General features: G+C 37.7%; 1 protein-coding gene across 2 annotated transcripts; it reads left to right on the top strand.

Moving 5' to 3' along the window:
• The first annotated feature begins 190 nt into the window (after nt 1-190).
• Nucleotides 191-7331, top strand: LOC140952069 (Golgi SNAP receptor complex member 1-like). Of its 2 annotated transcripts, XM_073401483.1 has the most exons (9): nt 191-274; nt 390-495; nt 574-661; nt 2696-2833; nt 3474-3535; nt 3903-3968; nt 5137-5166; nt 6191-6273; nt 6564-7331. In XM_073401483.1, exons 1-9 carry the CDS (start codon nt 220-222, stop codon nt 6686-6688), a joined length of 753 nt encoding a protein of 250 aa, XP_073257584.1. In that variant the 5' UTR covers nt 191-219; the 3' UTR covers nt 6689-7331. The 2 variants fall into 2 exon arrangements, with proteins under 2 accessions (XP_073257584.1, XP_073257585.1); XM_073401484.1 differs by lacking the exon at nt 390-495 and having other exon boundaries at nt 208-274.
• Nucleotides 7332-18101: the final 10770 nt, after the last annotated feature.

Raw genomic sequence — 18101 nt, forward strand, 5'->3', positions numbered from 1 at the left:
TGCGAATCGCTGGTCAGTAAATAGCAAAGTAGACGAGGTAAACACAGCTGATTTATAGATTTCAGGATTTTTTCTTCACATTCAAATTTCGAACCGTGAACAATGCTGGGTTTTGATTGGCTAAGAATTCTTCACCGCGGTGTCAAGGAAAATACGACCAGCGGGTAACAGCAAAAGTGTTTACGTATCACCTCCCACAATGCAGTACGAGCTGCAGTTATGAGCGATGATGCAGAAAACATGGCTTCCTCGATGACTCCGTTAAAATGGGAAGGTTGGTGTTTTTTCCTGTTTTATTCCATATTCCTCTTTACCTATGAGATCCGTCAAGTTATTCCTACGATATAAGCGTCTGTCTTCAATTTCTGGTTTATTTCTGTCATGTTTAGAATTGAGGAAGAAAGCAAGACAACTTGAAAATGAGATTGATCTAAAACTGGTGTCCTTTAGCAAATTGGGGACGTCCTACAGCCATCATAATGGCTTCAGAGAAAGGTGCTTGTAAGGTTGCTATTAATTGAGTTGCGTGTTTCATTAGTTGTTTCTCCAAGCGTTTATGTTAATAAATTGCAGTTCCGATACGTCGCCGCTACTTAACAGTTCTTCAAGTGAACGACTTTTCGATACCATGGGACTAGAAATTGAGCAACTTTTATCCAAGGTCAGTACTGATCGAAATTTTATTTTCTTCAGGAAACGATTTATTGGCCATTCGCAGATCTCTCGCTTAATATTTATTTAGAATAACATTACCTTACATTTGCATATAAAAAGTTAAAATGTACAATTTATTCAGATGTAGTAATATATTAGGCTCGGAGATGACGACGTTGCTTATTGTTGACACTGTCAGGCACAATTCGGTTCCCCGGCATTGCCATTTGGGAGCAACGCACGTGAACGTGAAAAGACTTGTCCTTTTTCGTTTGGTGCACAATATGTTACATTCTTACCATGGCTTTTAAGATTAACAGCTATTTTGAAGATAGTGAAGAGGTCTGTCTTTCCCTTTTAAGTTTTATGATGATGTACTTTCCTTTGATCCTCCCTATGCTCACTTATTTTTTGTAAGATACCTGTGAAATAGCTGTAAGATTACTGTCAGCTCTTTTTACCTTGTCATTCAACTGTCACAGGTAAAATTTGATTTCAGGTTATATTTTTTTAACACAGGTTGATTCTCAATTTCCCTTGTCTTCTAGAGCTAGGAGACAAATTGAGAATCAACCTAGGCTAAATCAAAATCAAACTGAAATCAAATTTGGCCTGTAGCACAACCATTGCTATGCTTTATGCTTCACTTAAAACGTGTAATGAATTGATGGATGGCCTTTAGGCCTGGTTTCCATATGATGGCTACGATTGTTACGATAGCTGTGATCGCTGAAAAAATAAGTTCATTGAAGCGATCATGTGGAAACCACTTTCAAGTGACCGTAGCGTTTGCAGTGATCATGGTGATGATGATCTCTGAGATAGAAAAAGTTCTATCGTTTTCGCTGCAATCACTACAATTGCTGGAGATTGTGTTTCAATTTGATCCCTATAATCGCTGAGCTTTTTTCTCTCAGCGATTGTCAGGATCACAGTGATTGTAGGGATTGTAGCGTTTATATGGAAACTAGGCTTTACTTTAACACAAAATTAAGGAATTTTCTGCTATCTAGACAAAATGAAAATGGACGCTCATTGTAGGACCATCTTGTCCCAATTTTGTAAATGGTTAGATAGGAAAAGAAAGTAGCCAAGACCAAAAAAAAGGTTTTAGAAGATTGTCAATATTTCCTCTCTGTCCATGTCTCCCACTGCACAAACACATCTAGACTGTCCCTAGACATTACTTAGCAAGTCAAAGGAAATATTGGTATTCTCCTAAAGGACAAGTTCTCCAATGGAAGTATGAATATAAATCAGAATTTTACAGGGAAGGAAAGGTTTTAGAAACAAAAATCTTCCAATAGGAGGTTTAGAGGAGTACAACACCACCTTGGCTTAGAGAACTGGGTATACACAAATTTACAGTGATAGCTCTCTTAACAGACCCTCCCGCAAGTGGACAGCTTTACTTACAGCCACCTTCTCCATACCCCTTTTCAACTCATACAAACTCTGTATTTTTTACATTCCCATTAGCTGCTGTGGACACTGTCAGTTACATGTACGAATTAGATTTGTAGCTGTGTATTTAAGCATCCATAAGCGGACTCCTAAAATGAAATCTCATTCACCTCTGATTCTTAGAGTGTTTTTTTTTCACATCTATGTCTTGTTACACTTCAAAACACCACTTGAATGTTATACTTGTGACTGAATATTTACAACATTGTCAGAACAACGGTATAGTCAAACACTAACAATTTTTTTTTTTCATTTTTAATGTTTATTTGTAGCTGGGTAAGCTCCTGTAAGTGACCATTTAACCCTTACATCTCTATTGGCCACTTAGGCCAATAGAGATAGAATTGGCCATTTCGTAAGAGGCCAGCATTAGTTATGGACATTTTTTTGCGCCCCGGGAGTGTCCACTTAGAAGAAGTTCCACTGTATTTATAAGTAAGCTTAATTAAATAATTATGCATCTTTATAATTTGTACATACATCAAAAGTTATTTATTAATAGAAAAGTTCTAAAGATGGTTTGGTGTGTCTCTTGTAATATGTTATGTACAATGTTTCTTGTTTGCTTTTTTTGTAGTTGACAGAAGTAAATGATGCAATGGCTGAATACACTGCGGGGTTCAGTTTAGGTCAACCTAATGGTACTCAGCTTCATATGCTTCAAAGACACAGGGACATACTTCAGGGTTACTCACATGAGTTCTCAAAGACAAAGGTGGCATATTGGTTGTTAAAATTTTGGCTAATGCTCAACTTTATACTTTAAAGCAGAGCACTAGTGGAAATTTTAACACAACCATCACAGAACACACTCTAGCGCTGCTTAAATACAGTACTGCTTTGTTTTCCAAGACATAGGTTTTAAATGTGTGGTTGTTCCTTGAATAAGTATACAATGGTGGAGGACTCGGACCAATTAAAAAAGCATGTTTTGTAAGCCTACACAGTCTGTACAATGTACAGGAAGCATGTTTACATTGAAACTCTTAACTTCTTGCCACTATAATTATTGAGCAATGAGGTCAACTGAACATGTGTTGCCACCTTATGCTGTGGCTAAAGTAAAATTTTTTGACTTGTGGAAATCGATCTAAGAAGAAGATTAATTTGTGATCTTGATCTCAATCGTGGTCTATCAAGGATTCAGACCTGAACTTACGTGGTGTTAGGCTAAGGTTTTAAAAGTTAAATGTTATTAATTTCATAATTTTTCTACATACCAGCAGGATTTTAGTAGGATTTGATAATTTTTTAGAAGGTGGGGGTGTGGGGGAAATCCCTCGCCCCCAGACCTTAGCAACAAACCTGAATTTATACAAAAATCTTTTCAAAACATATGGTTATCTTGATTCTAGGCAAATATCCAAGCATTCAGAGATAGAGAAGACCTTCTAGGATCTGTTCATAGAGATATAAAGTAAGCAAGTTTTTTAAGCTTCTTGTTATTCATGAAATGTTATTCAGTAGGAAATCCCAATTACCATGCGAGCAGAGGTTTCTGTCTTGCATTTCTTTTAGTGTTTATAAAGTTCTTTGTGTTGCTAGTCAGTTGCGTAGTTGGTTTGTTATATACACCTTGCATGTGACTGACAAGCGATGCAAAGGACTTCATAAACACTAAAAGCCATGCAAGAGAAACCTCTGCTCGCAGGGTAATGCCAAGGGAAAAAAACAAAACTTTTGGTGTAATTATTTTAGTTGTGAGGCACAGTATTGTGTACTAAAATAAATTACTGCTGTGTTAGAGTTTGCAGACATCATCTTACACCTTTTTCTAACTTTAGTGCATATAAGACTGGGATGAACAGAAGAACAGATCTTTATCTCAAGGAAAATGAACATATAAGAAAGTGAGTTTTGTTGTACATTAAAGAAGCCTTGACTGTGCTCTGTTCTGTTGTAAAGCTCGCAGGAAAGAAAGAAGTGTAGGGGGAAACAGGAGACATACATGTAGTCGAGTGTTTCTCCCAACTCCTTTAGTGCTTCAGCTGCTTCCTAAGTGGCTTATTCTCTCATAAAGCATGCTTTTTCAACCAATCAGAGTACACGTTATATCTGAACTTTATTATAAGTAGAACTAAAGAATACATGGAGTAACAGTTGCAGCAGAGTGTAAGAGAATAAGATGTAGGATCATCTCGCTAATCACCAGACTGAAATACTTCAGTCCTGGTGGAGATTAACTAGAAAGAATTGGTTTCATAATCATAATTGTCTGGATATATGTAGTATCCATCGCTTCACTTGTTCCAATTATTTTGTTAGTGATGACTGGAATGATTGAGACGATTTGGGTGATTAGCTGGGGATTTCATGTACATGGAAACCAGGCTAAAAGAGCGACTCACCCCTAAAGGTGGTCATGTTAATGCTGTGGTTTGATTTTACGGACACCAGTTAATATGGACCACAGACACTTTTTCTGTAGTGAGTCACATACTCTCATATATTGTCAACCTCGCTTTACGGGCACTGATTATCTACCCACGTTCTGTGACGGAATATCTTACCAGTTAAAACATAGCAGAAATAGTGATTGACCTTTCAAACGTTCTGTATGAAATTCAGTCCACCTGGCTGGCAAACTAAAAGCCTTAGTACAAAGTCATGGATACTATTGTTGTATTTCAAGACAAATGCTTGAAATGTAGTTTTAGTCTGAGAATATGATAAAACTAATGATTTAATGACTGGAGGGTTTTTTAAGATGAACTTGTTTAAGTTACAGATAAGAAATTAAGACATGTGTCCATGGCATTTGGATAATACATTACTGACACTGTGGCTTGTCTTCTTGGTGTCTGTATTATTTAACTGGGTTCTACTGTATTATTTTCCATTGTTTCATACTAATTTTCAAACATTACCATACCCCAAAACAGGGGGTAATAGAATTTAACCCAAAGGTAAAATTGAACCACAACATTGATAAAAGATTGCCTCTGTCAAACTGAAAGTTATAGCACTCTATAAAAATTTTCATGGCCTGTCCTTCTAACTCATTTCTATCCCATTTAGCTCTGATCGGCTGGCAGATGATGTAATTGGGTAAGTTTGCATTGATGTTCAGTGGTGTTATTTATGTGGATTTGTAAGCAGTCAGATTAGAACTCTGCTACATCATGTATTACACACATACATACATACACGTTATTACGACTCCTCTATGCGGGGCTATTCTGCCGAAATAAACAAAGATAAAAATATATACAATAAATGTTTACATGGGTTATACAGTTACGGAAAATGTAATTCGATTTAGTCGATTGATTTAAGAAGTGTTTCCAAGAAAGTGGGCAGCGGCTTTCCTTTTAAAACTTGAAATATTGTTAATTCTCCAAATGAAAAGTAAAATAAAAAATATGTATTGTACAAATGAGGCCTTTTTTCAAAAATAAAATTGGATGATGCCGTTGATCGGTAAGAGCTTGAACAAAATTTTTGTTTTTTAATCATGCTTTTTTAGTGAGCTTGAGCAAAGTCATTTTCGAGTGACCTATGTCAAAAGGAAGTGGGTAGACTTTTTGCATTGTTGGGCAGTTGTCTCGCCCAAACGTTCGCGCAAATCGTTTCTTTAAGAGTAAAGAAACGTAGTAATAAAGAGGTTAAGCATCACGTTTACGTCAAACACGAATTTTTGTACCACGTGACCAAGTTTCCTCTTTATCTGCCGTTTACTGTTTATTATTTCTACACCCAAATTAGTAGTTTCACGCATTTTTTCATCAATAAGAATTGTTTTGAGCCGTTTTTATCTGGTCATTTTCTATTTTGAGAAATTCTCAACTCAAACCTGATGAAGCTTAAACTCTCTAAGACAAATGTGGTAGTGCTAAAGCATATTATGAGAAGGAAAAATGGCTCACTTCCGAATAATGTGCAACGCTCAAAAGCTCCCTATAACAATGTGCATACATAACTGCACGCTTTAGAGCTTTATCGGCGAGAAAAATAGGATAGGCAAGCGCCAATGGTACATAATCATCAACATTCTAAGAGCCAAATCTGGAAAATTTCTTAAATTTGACCACTTGGAGGTGTAAGAGTTACATCTTTTCTTTTTCAACTGTAGAGTTGCACTGGCCACTAAAGAAAATCTTCAAAGTCAGCGAGGTGTCCTGTATGGTGTGAGCAGTCGACTTGGTTCAGTGACTAGTATCCTTTTTGATAATCAGCGTGTGTAAATCTGAAGCTAGAAACTCCTCTACTGGATATGCTTTGTGAGAAATGAGCAGGTCATCTTTAATTAGCAGATTGAGACAATAGGAATGCTTACATTAGCAAAAATCCGTCTATAGTGCTCAGTAATTTTATGATCAGCATACTCATGTGTTCCTTGGGGGCAGTGCTAAATCCAAATTGATTTTGTGGCGTGTTGTGTAAAATTTATGGAATTAAATTGCTATATTTTTATTATTTTCATGGTTCCTTAATGCACTTTATAGATCGTTTCTCGGCACTTAATAGTTTGATTCAACGCATAAACGTCAGAAAGCGTCGGGACTCAATCATCTTAGCCAGTGTGATTTCTATCTGCTTGATACTGATGCTCATATATGCTCTTGGATAGAAACAGCGGTTTCAAGTAAATCCTAAACCACTGATTCCTTGTTGGGATAGTTGAAGACGCCATGTTGTTGACCAATAACTATACTGACAATAAACAGATCTGCTGTATGGAGGTTGTGCTCGGTCTGAATTTACACCTGACCTCAGTGACGGCGATTTGAACAACAGGGCGATTGTTTCTTCTGGCAGAAATGTGGAGATAGAAATACACCGAGTGACTTTGCATCGAGTGTGTCATACGTACTGTGGCGCTTGCTTATTTATTATTATGCAAACAAAATATTTTAATAAGTAGAATTGTGATTTCACGACACAAAACGTTTCTCGCAAATGCTACTATTTCATAATTGTACCTTTTGGCTGTGGCGATTTTTCCCCCAGAGAAAAATATGTAAAGGAACATCCCATGCTGTCTAGATTTCGAATCGGCGGGCCTTTGACTAGCTATTTTCTGTCAATCTGCTGTTGTTCAACTTCTCCACAAATTTTGAGCAGCATTTTCATTTTTAGAGTCTAGATCACCAATGGATAAATGGACAAGTTTTGAATTATAAATTTAATCTATGGTAGTCTCACGGAATAAAATGAAAACTAAATGCTATTGTATTGGAGGTATAAATATGTAAATAAAGTAGAAAGATCTATGGCTCTTGCACATAGCTGGTATTTTAACATTGACAAAGGCGCGACTAATTTGATTGTGCTTCTTGATCTCGCGAAAAGCCCTTCATACTGTTCTACATTGTGATTTAATTGAAAAAGCTTCAGCTCTACTGTCTGAAGGGTTCAATGCGTGACTGGTTTTCACGTACCTATCAAATGGTCAACAGTGAGTAGAAGGGACCTGTGTATCTAAACTCCAGTTGATCAGTTGTGGAGTTCCGCAGGCGTCAATTTTTGGCCCATTGTTGTGTTTAATCATCAATAATGATCACCCTGGGTGTCTTCAGTATACCACATGTGTAAGCCGATGACACCATAATATACGCATTCTCCCTGTCCACTGCTTAACTACAGTCGAATCTCCATTAGTGACCACCTCTCTTCAAGTAATAAGAGGCAACGGTTTAAGGAGTGCGGGAGACATTACCCTGACTGTTCGCAGTCCCCTATTTTTTCTCAAGATCGTCAGGATATGTACTGTGCGTTGTAGTTTCTTTTCTAGCAGGGGTTTATTAACTTTTACAATTAACTTTTAATATATGTTCGTTGCAGAGAGTATAATATAATTAATTGAGCATCAGAATATATCAGTTGTGATGAATTGTTGCCCTGGCCCGGGTTGCTCGAAGCATGGTTAGTGCTAACCAGCGTTAAATACCATGGAAACCTCTTAACCAACGGTTAGCGCTAACCAGGCTTCGAGCAACCGTCCCCAGAGCAATAACGATAACATTGCTGCAAAACGAGTTGAATAGCGATGTTACCCGTTTTACCACCCTCGAAAACCTTGCAACCTTTTTTCTGTTTCGAGATAGGTTGGAACGTGGATGGTAAAACGAGCAACATCGCTATTCAACTCGTTTTGCAGCAATGTTGCAAAACCACTATTAAATTCCTGATATTCTAGCCTCCCCGCAGACGTCCTTTGGGGTTCGCTTGTCACGCATTCATTTCTCCCCCAATGCGTGACAAACGAACCCCAAAGGACGTCTGCGGGGAGGCTACTGATATCCCTGATGTTTATGTTTATGTTGATGTGTGGTATTTATCATCCACCAAGATCTAAATACCAGGAAGACGACTTAATTGAATATATCACGGACATTGTAGATCAGTTTCTCGAGTGTCATCCGAGTGGACTAGTGCTATGTGGAGGAGACCTCAACCGGCTTGACTTGGAAAAGCTTTCGAATTTATCTGGTTTAAAAGCGCTGGTTGACTTTCCAACTCGAGGCAATTCTGTTTTGGACAATTGCTTGACTAACAATGAAGCTCTCTTTTCTAGGTGTTATCCTATTGTGGCCCAAATGAAAATAGACCATGAAGGTGTAATTTTACTAGCAGGTGTGAAACTAAAGCCCTTGAGAATTAGTTGCACAATGCGTGATTACCGAGAGCATCGCAAAATCATGTTTCACCGTAAGCTCCTCGAACAAGACTGGAATCACGTTAATGATAACTTTGACCTCGATACCGCGGTGAACTCGCTTCACTCTACTTTAGAGAAATTAATGAACGAATGTTTTCCAAGAAAATCGATTCGAATGTCTTCTAGAGACCCTCCGTGGATGAGTCCCTTAGTGAAATCGCTCCTGAAGAAGAAAAAAACAAGATCTCGAAAAGGCGGCGGGAGAGACCTAACTGAACTGACGGAGAAGATAGGACGACTAATAGCTGAAAATCGCCGAGCTTTAGCGTCTGGGAAACTTGGATCGCGAGCCTGGTGGAGGAAAGTTGATCGACTGTCCATGCGTAGAGACAAGTGCAGCTCCGATCCAGATAAAGATTTCATCATTGGTTTAAATGATTATTTCGGCGACATTTGCTTTGATAGGGAATATTCTAAACCAGTTCCTGCCGAGATTGATGTGAACACCCCTGCTCCACAACTATCTACATTTCAAGTGTTTCTTGCCTTATCGCGAATAAAGCGTACTGCCACCGGACCTGATGGGATTCCTTTCTGGATATGGAAAGATTATGCTGAGATATTTACCCCAGTGATTGAGAATTTATGGAACTTATCTCTTGCTCGCAGATCTGGCCAAGTCGTTGGAAGGAGGCTAACATCAATCCACTCCCAAAAGTCGAGACACCAGTCGAATATGCGGACTTTAGAGGAATCAATGTTACTCCAGTTATTGCCGGAACGTTTGAAAGAACAGTGTATAACATTTTTAACAAGAGGTGCCTGGAGGAATATCTGAATAATTCTCAATTTGCGTACCGTTCAGGTGGAAGTTGTGTTAACGCTCTGTTGAAAATGCAACATACATTTCTTGCGGCATTGGATAAACGGGACACCTTAGCGGTGAGAATGTTCACGATGGATTTCTCTAAAGCCTTTGATAACGTTAAACACAATCTTCTAGTTGAAAAGCTGAAACATAGTCCACTTGATTCATTCATTGTTAACTGGTATGCCAACTTTCTCGAAGGTAGAAAACAAAGGGTGATTTTTAATAATTTGCATGCCACTGGAAAATTGTTAACAAGGGAACAACACAGGGAAGTGTCAGTGGCCCATATCTTTTCAACATATTTTTGAATGACCTAGAGATAGATGGGTACAAAGATATATCCTTGTTTAAATATGCAGACGATTCAACCGTCTTAGTCACGATTACTAAAGATTCCCCGGATATATCTGACATTGCCTTGTCCAAGTTTATGGATTGGACTGTTGCAAATGACATGCATTGTAACACTAGTAAATGTAAGGAGCTAATTATGCGTAAGAGAGGCAATTCAACAGTCTACCCAATGTCTCACAATATCAAACAATATAATAACATTTCTTTATTAGGCGTCACAATTCAAGGTAATTGTAAGTTTGGCTTGCATGTCAAGGCCAAGCTCCATGAAGCCAACAAGTGTTTATTTGTCATCAGAAGCCTACGTAAAGAAGGATATACACAAGATGAAATAGACCACCTCTTTAATTCAATTGTGATCCCTAAGTTATTATACGGTCTTTCAGTTTATGCTGCAAGTGTTTCCGAACTTACTGTTATACAAAGGTTTTTAAAAAGATGCTATAAGAGGCGTTATACGTCGGTCAATTACAACATATATGAACTTTTGGAGAAAAGCGACAGACGCCTTTTTTATAACCTCAAACGCGATGACCATCCATTAAAAAGCTTGCTCCCAAGGTACAAAGACTGTATTGCAAACCTTCGAAGGAAATCCATTGTCAGGCCCAGCATTAACACTGAACGTTTCAAAGATAGCTTTTTTAATAGATTAATTTTTAAATATAATCTAGCTGTGTAAATACCCCAAATGTATTTTTAATCAATTTAATCTTTTTTATTCGTCTTAATCATTGTAATTTTTTTTTCTATCAATATATATTTTTACAGTAGCATCAGATATGTTATTTTATCGGATGCTTTTTAATAAAGACGTTATTATTATTATTATTATTATTATGAAAGACGTTATTATTATTATTATTATTATTATTATTATTATTATTATTATTATTATTATCAAAATCGCGCTGCAAAAGTGATTGATGAGGTATATATTCGTTTATGACACTTTTTCCTGAAGATTAAATGTGGATGGAACGAAAACTTCCACAATTTTTTTGTATGAATAATTGATCATGAGATGCAAATGAGCAGACCAACTTGGCATTGCCCCGTCCTTACGTTTGCTCAAATTGAATATCATAATTAGGAAATTTAACATGGGTACCTTAAAATTTGCTGAACTAGAGAAACTGCTAAAAAGCTGTGCTTCCGACTATGTATAGATTTGTTGCAGATCGCAATGACGAACAGGCCATCGCAATGTTTATGAGTAACCACAAAAGGAGAGAAGCAAGAGCGTACCGTGAGAAATTCTGATGCTCACTTAATATACGTTCGTTGTAGAGAGTAACATTATTTTTTCATATTTTCAAGCGATTAAAATTACCCTATTAACTAAATGTTTCACAATTCTTTCAAACGCTACTTCTTGACGAAAACAACTTCGTCCATTTGTCCCTTTCATTTAACATTAATGACCTACAGTTAAAACAGTTGGCAGTGTCAAATTACCTTGCATAATTCCTCATGCAATATTGCTTTTAAGGAGAATTGTAGTTTCATACCATATATAATTTTAACTATCTTGTGCATAACACGACCCCACAAGCTTAATGTTATCTCATTTGATGAAGATGATGATGAGAGTTGTAAATTCTTTATTGTAAATATCCTATTATCCACCCCGCAAGCCTCCCCTGCCCTAGCCTGCGAAAACATTCGTTTCTCCTTGCTCTTCGCCGCTGGGGACGTTTCGCGTTGTTCTCCGCGTTTTCCTCAGCCCCTCCCTGCCCTCCGGGACTAATCACAGATAATTTGCACTATCTGTTAGTGGGACTTCTGCCACACTCCTCAGGCGCAGTTTACAATCGTGAAGTAATGAATTATGAATGCCCCTAAAGTGAATCCAGTGCGAATTCGAGAAAGATCCCCACATCGCGGACTACGTAGCCTACTCTTTACAAACAGCACTAAATGCCTTAAAGAAGTAAAGCCCCGCCAATTTTAAATTCCCCAATTATTCAAGGTAATTCTCTTATGTCGGCAGGACTGAACTCTGCAACGAAATTTACAAAATGAACGATTTTTCGTGATGGCCTTGCGAAAACTGCAAAACTTACAATATTCACGATTTTTGGTCATGGCTTTAGGACAATTCAACCAAATTTTTATCCTTTTCAAAGCGGCGCTGCGGATTTTACAATTTTAACGAAAACTGTAAAATTCACAAATTTCGTGTTTTTTCGTCAGATCTTTATGCGAATACTCTGTACATAATAACAGTGGCGGATCCAGGGGAGGGGCCCAGGGGGCCCGGGGCCTCCCTATTTTTAGACCGAAGGGCCCCAAAAAATTTTTAGGAGACGACCCCTCCCCCCCTTCCCCTTATCTGAAGGTCTGAATCCCCAGGATCCGCCACTGAAGAACACATCCTCGAAGCAACATTGCTGGTATGCAACGTTCTATAAGTGAAGTACGCCGTGTAAATTTTGATTGCAAAGACGGAGAAACATGGGAGAATATGCCTTCGATCTTTTTGTCGTTACTTTCGCAATTTTCGTAATTTTGGCTGTTTCTTCGGGGGCCTTCCTTGGCCTCTGATTTGCATGTTAAAGGCCCTGCAAAATTTTGTTATTTTCGCAATTTTCGTAGCACTCTAGCAAACGTTTTGGGATTTTTCAGTACAAAGTTTAATCATAGATAGTATCTCAGGTGATTGACCAAACGTAGGTCGGGGTAAGGCCTGGTTAGTCTAGTCATTTGCCTCGCAATTATTCATACAAGAAAATTGTAAAGGCTTTGTTTCATCCGCATTTTATGATTCAGACAATAAGTGTCATTTTAACTAAATTTAGTAAACGAATACATACTTTGATAATAACTCCTTATTTTTTTTAGTTTTATAGTCCAGTTCAGACTCAGAAATATTTCCATGTGGCCAATTGAATCGATTGACTACGTGTCAAACACTTAAATTTGGAAAACGTGTACATAACTAAACAAGTTGATAATTTGCCAGACTCCTCAGGGCGCAGCCCAAGTGGTACAAACGTTGATGAATTGGAAGCATGGACAATTAAACACTCAAAGCCGGTTATTAAAACAGGGTTTAGACGTTGTTTAACAAACTGCCTTTTAGGCCCTTTAAGATTTGGCCAACGCACACCTAAACATCGTTTGCTATTCACAGCGTCAAGAGGGCTTAGCCGGACTAGAAAACCATTCATCTACAACCCCTACTTAAAATAAACACCCTGTACAACCGAAGGAGGAGGAGGAGGCCTACTGAGAGCCTTAAAACCGCGCTGGTCTAAGTTAGACTTTGTTTAAATAACCGACTCTCAGGGTCTTTACTGAATACTGAGGAGAAAGTGCGGCCTTTGTTATGACATCTGCAAAGGGCTCGACGTTCTAGTCTTTTAGGAAAAGGACGATAAAATATATCCCCCATCTTACCACCTGTCTTGCTCATATAAAAATTATGTGACCCACGTCGTTAAAGAACCCACTCAATGTTCGTAAGTTAACAGTACGGGACGTAGTCCTCAGTGTGGTGCCTTTCTATCTCAAATTCACATTCACATTAAGGGTTATTCATTACTCATCACTTCATGATTGCAAACTGCGCCATAAGCCGTCTGGCAAAGGTCTCCCAACCAGAGTTGTAAATTATCCCTTAAAAGCCCTGAGGCAGTTTACAAAATTTACAACTCTACTGAGGGCCACCTATATATTTCAAATCTATTCTCAGCTGCATTCTCGGCGTTAATACTTAAATAGTAAATAATACATTGGACAAAGAACTGACGAGGTTATTTTTGTTAAGAAGAAATTAAACTATAAACAACTTAACAGAGTCTTATCCAGCATTTAGTTACTAGAGTCATTTTAACCAATGGAAAATATGAAAATAAACGGCTATGCTCTCAGCTCGAAAACAAACGTAAATTGATCGAGCTGAATTCATCACTGTAACCGCTCGTCAATTTTTGGAGAGTCAGGTTTGTCACAATGAATTGTTAGATAGATATTACTGGGAATTTTTTTTTATCCGTTTGTGTCCCGTTGCCATTGTTTAAGGTTACACATAAAACGCACTTAAGTAATGTACTAGTTAAGAAGTTATTTATTTAAACACAGACAAACAAGAGAATTGCACCGGAAGAAAAAGAGGCGAAAAAAGATGAACAATTACCCTGCAGTATTGAGAAACTACTTGTTCTTAATGGGGATATTTTCAACCCTTCCAAATGACTCTGAAGGTACACGAACTCTGAGTTCTTTTTCACATTGTTCTAAGTCGGGTATATTTTTGTCTTATATTTCTTATAGTCTCAATTTGTCCATTTTCTCTAAAAAAGCTTTCGGCGAGGGATCCATTGGTAAATTCTTATATGTTAACTTCATGATGAATGAATTCTCCTACCTGAACATCACCAGTACTGGACGGAATCTTATTCAAGACGAAGGCGAATGTGCCTTCGCCTGTCTAAACATCCCCTCATGTTTCTCCTACAACATGGCTACCTTCCCTGACGTCAACGGAAAACTTCTCTGCGAATTACTGCCATCGGACAAGTATAACAACTCAGAAAAATTCATCACCAGCAAGGAATTTCATCACTTTCATATTCCGGTGAGTGAAACTCCGTTTATCTTACGCTAAAATAAAAACAATCTTTTTAAAGTTCCTCTTATAGAAGCGTTTAGGAATTGGTCGATAGTAAAATTTTGTCGCTTATGAAACTCACTAACCCTAGCCATATACTAAATTATATAAAAAAATTGACTTTTTAAGGGTAACACAATCACTAGTAAACGAGTAGTTTTTATTGAGGTCCGCAAGGTTAAGGATCCCAACTGGCCGGAGACCCCAGTTGGCTTTTTACAAGCGCATCCAAGGAGATGAACTCGAGAACAAATCCGCTTAGCGGTCAGAGAAGAGAGAGAAGATTGAACTGGGCCCCTCCGGATCACAATTCCAGCGCTCTAACCGCCACTCGGCCACTCTGCTTTGATGGCAAGAGGGAACTGAAAATTAATAGTTGCCTTGGTTATTGGAACACAAGGGAAGAAAAAAGCAACAACGAATTTCATTATTCTCTTTTAGGGTAGCGAGAGAAAGATATCACATGAAATTTTTAATAGCGAGGAGAACAAACCAATCTAGGTTTTTCATCTCTTTTTGCGACACATAACTGTTGATGTCCATAATATTCGCTCGAGATGAGAATACTATATTACAATGTTAAGAGGTTTAAAGAACTGATTAAAAAAACCAAACTTTTTCGACTTCATCTCCATCTTCGTAACCGTAGATCTTAGAGAAAATCAAGTTTTATCCCATTTCTATCCCAGCCCTATTCATGGCCAACCACTCAGTGCTTTAAAATTTCACTGCAGCTTTAGTTTATTGTTTCTGGACCATTTTCTTATGGTCTTTTTAATAACGCACATTGGTGCTAAGAAAAACTGGGAAAGGCAAAAAGTCTTACAATGCTGTAAACCTGCGACATGCTTTTTCAGTATGCGCCCCCTTAATTAACTGTGGAACTCACTACCACTAAATTTGCTCAAGACACCATCTTTAACCAGTTTTAATTAAAAAAAAAACTGAAAACATATCTTTTGGCACAATTTTGAGAAAGTAGGTGAATGTTTTTGTAAAACGAATTTAATACCTGTAATGCATCATATATCGAGCCACTGTCTAGCCATGAAAATTTTATCTCAAAATATTTCGAAAACGCTTTCACGGATTTTGCTCAAACTTCACGAACTTCGAGGTAGCTATATTAGAGGAAAAGGATCTCGTGAACAGTTTTGGTAAAAAAGGCCCCAGTGCCGAAAAATACGGCTGCAAGTATAATAGCTAATGATGTCATTTCGTTGCTATGACAACTCCGACGTCATAGAAACCCTGATCATAACAAATTTATCTAATACAGCTGTGCTGATAATTTTTTCAAATCTTCGTTAATAGCAACGTAGTCTATACGCAAACTTGGGAGGTATTGACCCTGAAAAACCCTATCGAGCCACCTTAAGCTTGAACAAACATAAGCCATTTTAAGCCAATATCACCTGTCTCGGTAAAACCAACAAACAGCAAGTCCTAACAAACAAAATGTACTGTACTAAATACTGGATGTAAAAACATTTATCGTCTAAGAAAACTGTGCATGTGAATGTTAGGAAAAGGAGTATAGTTTGCTTATATTTTTTTCACTCAGAATATCTGCGACACCCATCCTTGTCTTAACAACGGAAAGTGCTATTTTAAATACACCGACAAGAGGTACGGATGTGTTTGCGCATCTGGCTACACTGGAGAAAACTGCGAGAAAGGTAAATGTGAGCCTACTTTCAATAATTCAATAGAATTGCTTACAACTGCAGCAGAAGAACGATGATAATGCTGTAAGAAACAGACTGAGGTGTTAATCAGAAAAAACTGTTAGCTAGTGTTAGATTTGATATACGACAAACGGAGCCAGCCCGTCAAAATCGCCAGGGAATCGAACCCCGACTCCTTCTTCTTGGTGTTGCGTCAATAAATAATTGATGGATGAATAAAGAATGACGACATATGGTGTTAGTAGTGGTATTATGTCATTTATGTTTCAAGCGCCTTTGCGAATCGAGTCTTATTGATGTTGTTGGGAGTGTTACTGTTTACTAGGATTTCACCATGGCGGTTTACCAGGAAATAAAACATTTTGAAATAAAATGAAGCTTTATTAAAAGGGACAATCTTTTATGCAAGGTTTTAACTTATGCGTAGAATGAAAATGACTCATTGACTCATTGATAAATGCACTATTCCTTTGTCAATGTGCTCCCTCTGTGAAGCGTGATCCAGGAGCAAGGGACTGGTGTGAGCAGTTTCCCAAAGTTTCCTTCTACAGTAGATGACTAGATTATGATACAGATGAATAATTTTTTGTATGGTGACATACACTTTAAAGAATTGTATCATTTAATTTCGTGTTTTCCTCTATTGAGTTTGATTTTAGCTTCTCTTGAAGCGTTCTGTATGCAAACCCTATGCAAGATCACGAAACTGACGATGAGATTCAGATCAAACTGTGAAAAATCATTTTCTTACAGATATCGATGAATGTCAAGGTAGAGTCCATGATTGCCTTCCTAGTGTGGCTTCCTGTGTAAATACATTGGGTTCGTTTAATTGTTCTTGTAACCATGGATACATAAGAGATGGAAAAACACGCTGTACAAAGGCACCAGGTAAAATCGGCTTTAAAAAGTTTTTTAGTTATGTTAAAAGTACGTATCATTAAGGCAGTTACATTAATATTTTGTACAATAGCAAAAGTAAAGTAACTTCGGAGAAAGAAACACAACAACCCCATGTAACAATATTTATACTTTATTTATAACTTTTACCCGTTTTAGTTCATTTATTCGAAGAAAGGTTTATTTCTGGTAGAAACTCTCATATAACATTTTGATCATTTGGGTATGAACATGATCACAATTGTGTTTACAAGGACGATCGTGACGAACTAATACTTAATGTATCTGACCACTTTCGAATAATGTGTTTAATACCTGTTTGGAATTTATGTGCGTCTTGATAGCTATTGTTTCAGAATAACCGACTGTTTGCACACAACAATATGGCAAAATGTGGATCCATAAATTTCTATCTGTTATGGGTTCTGGATTTGTTCCTATCTTTGATTTGAAGGCTCTCGTCAATGACTCGGATGACTAGGTGCAATGACTTTATCCCTGGCTCAGTTTGAGACAGTTGTCTGTTAGTATTTGCCGCGTTCTTCAAGTATCAATATATATCACTATTGTGATAACTTACTATTCAGATTTATTGTCAGAAAACGGGAAAGGGTGTCTCAATGTTATATCACATATTGGGACTTTGGGTAATCGGCTCCTGTTATTGTTCATTAACATACTTAAAACATGTAAAATGTAGGGCTGTTGAACCGTGATATGAGGGTCTCAGTGGGGTGGGGATATTTACGGTCAACGGTCAATATTTCAGTTTTTCTGTGCCTGGCGGTTAATAATTCTTTCCGTTTTTCAGGGGCACCCGACGGCAATTTTCGGAAAATATCTGTTCGGAAGACGATTTGAGATCTAGAATTTTCGGAACACTTGTTGTAAAATTTCTTGCTTGCCTGCCTCTCCTAGGATTTTCGAACATCTACAAAATGGTATAATTACCCA

Source organism: Porites lutea, chromosome 11 (genome assembly GCF_958299795.1).
Source record: "Porites lutea chromosome 11, jaPorLute2.1, whole genome shotgun sequence".
Lineage (NCBI taxonomy): Eukaryota > Metazoa > Cnidaria > Anthozoa > Scleractinia > Poritidae > Porites > Porites lutea.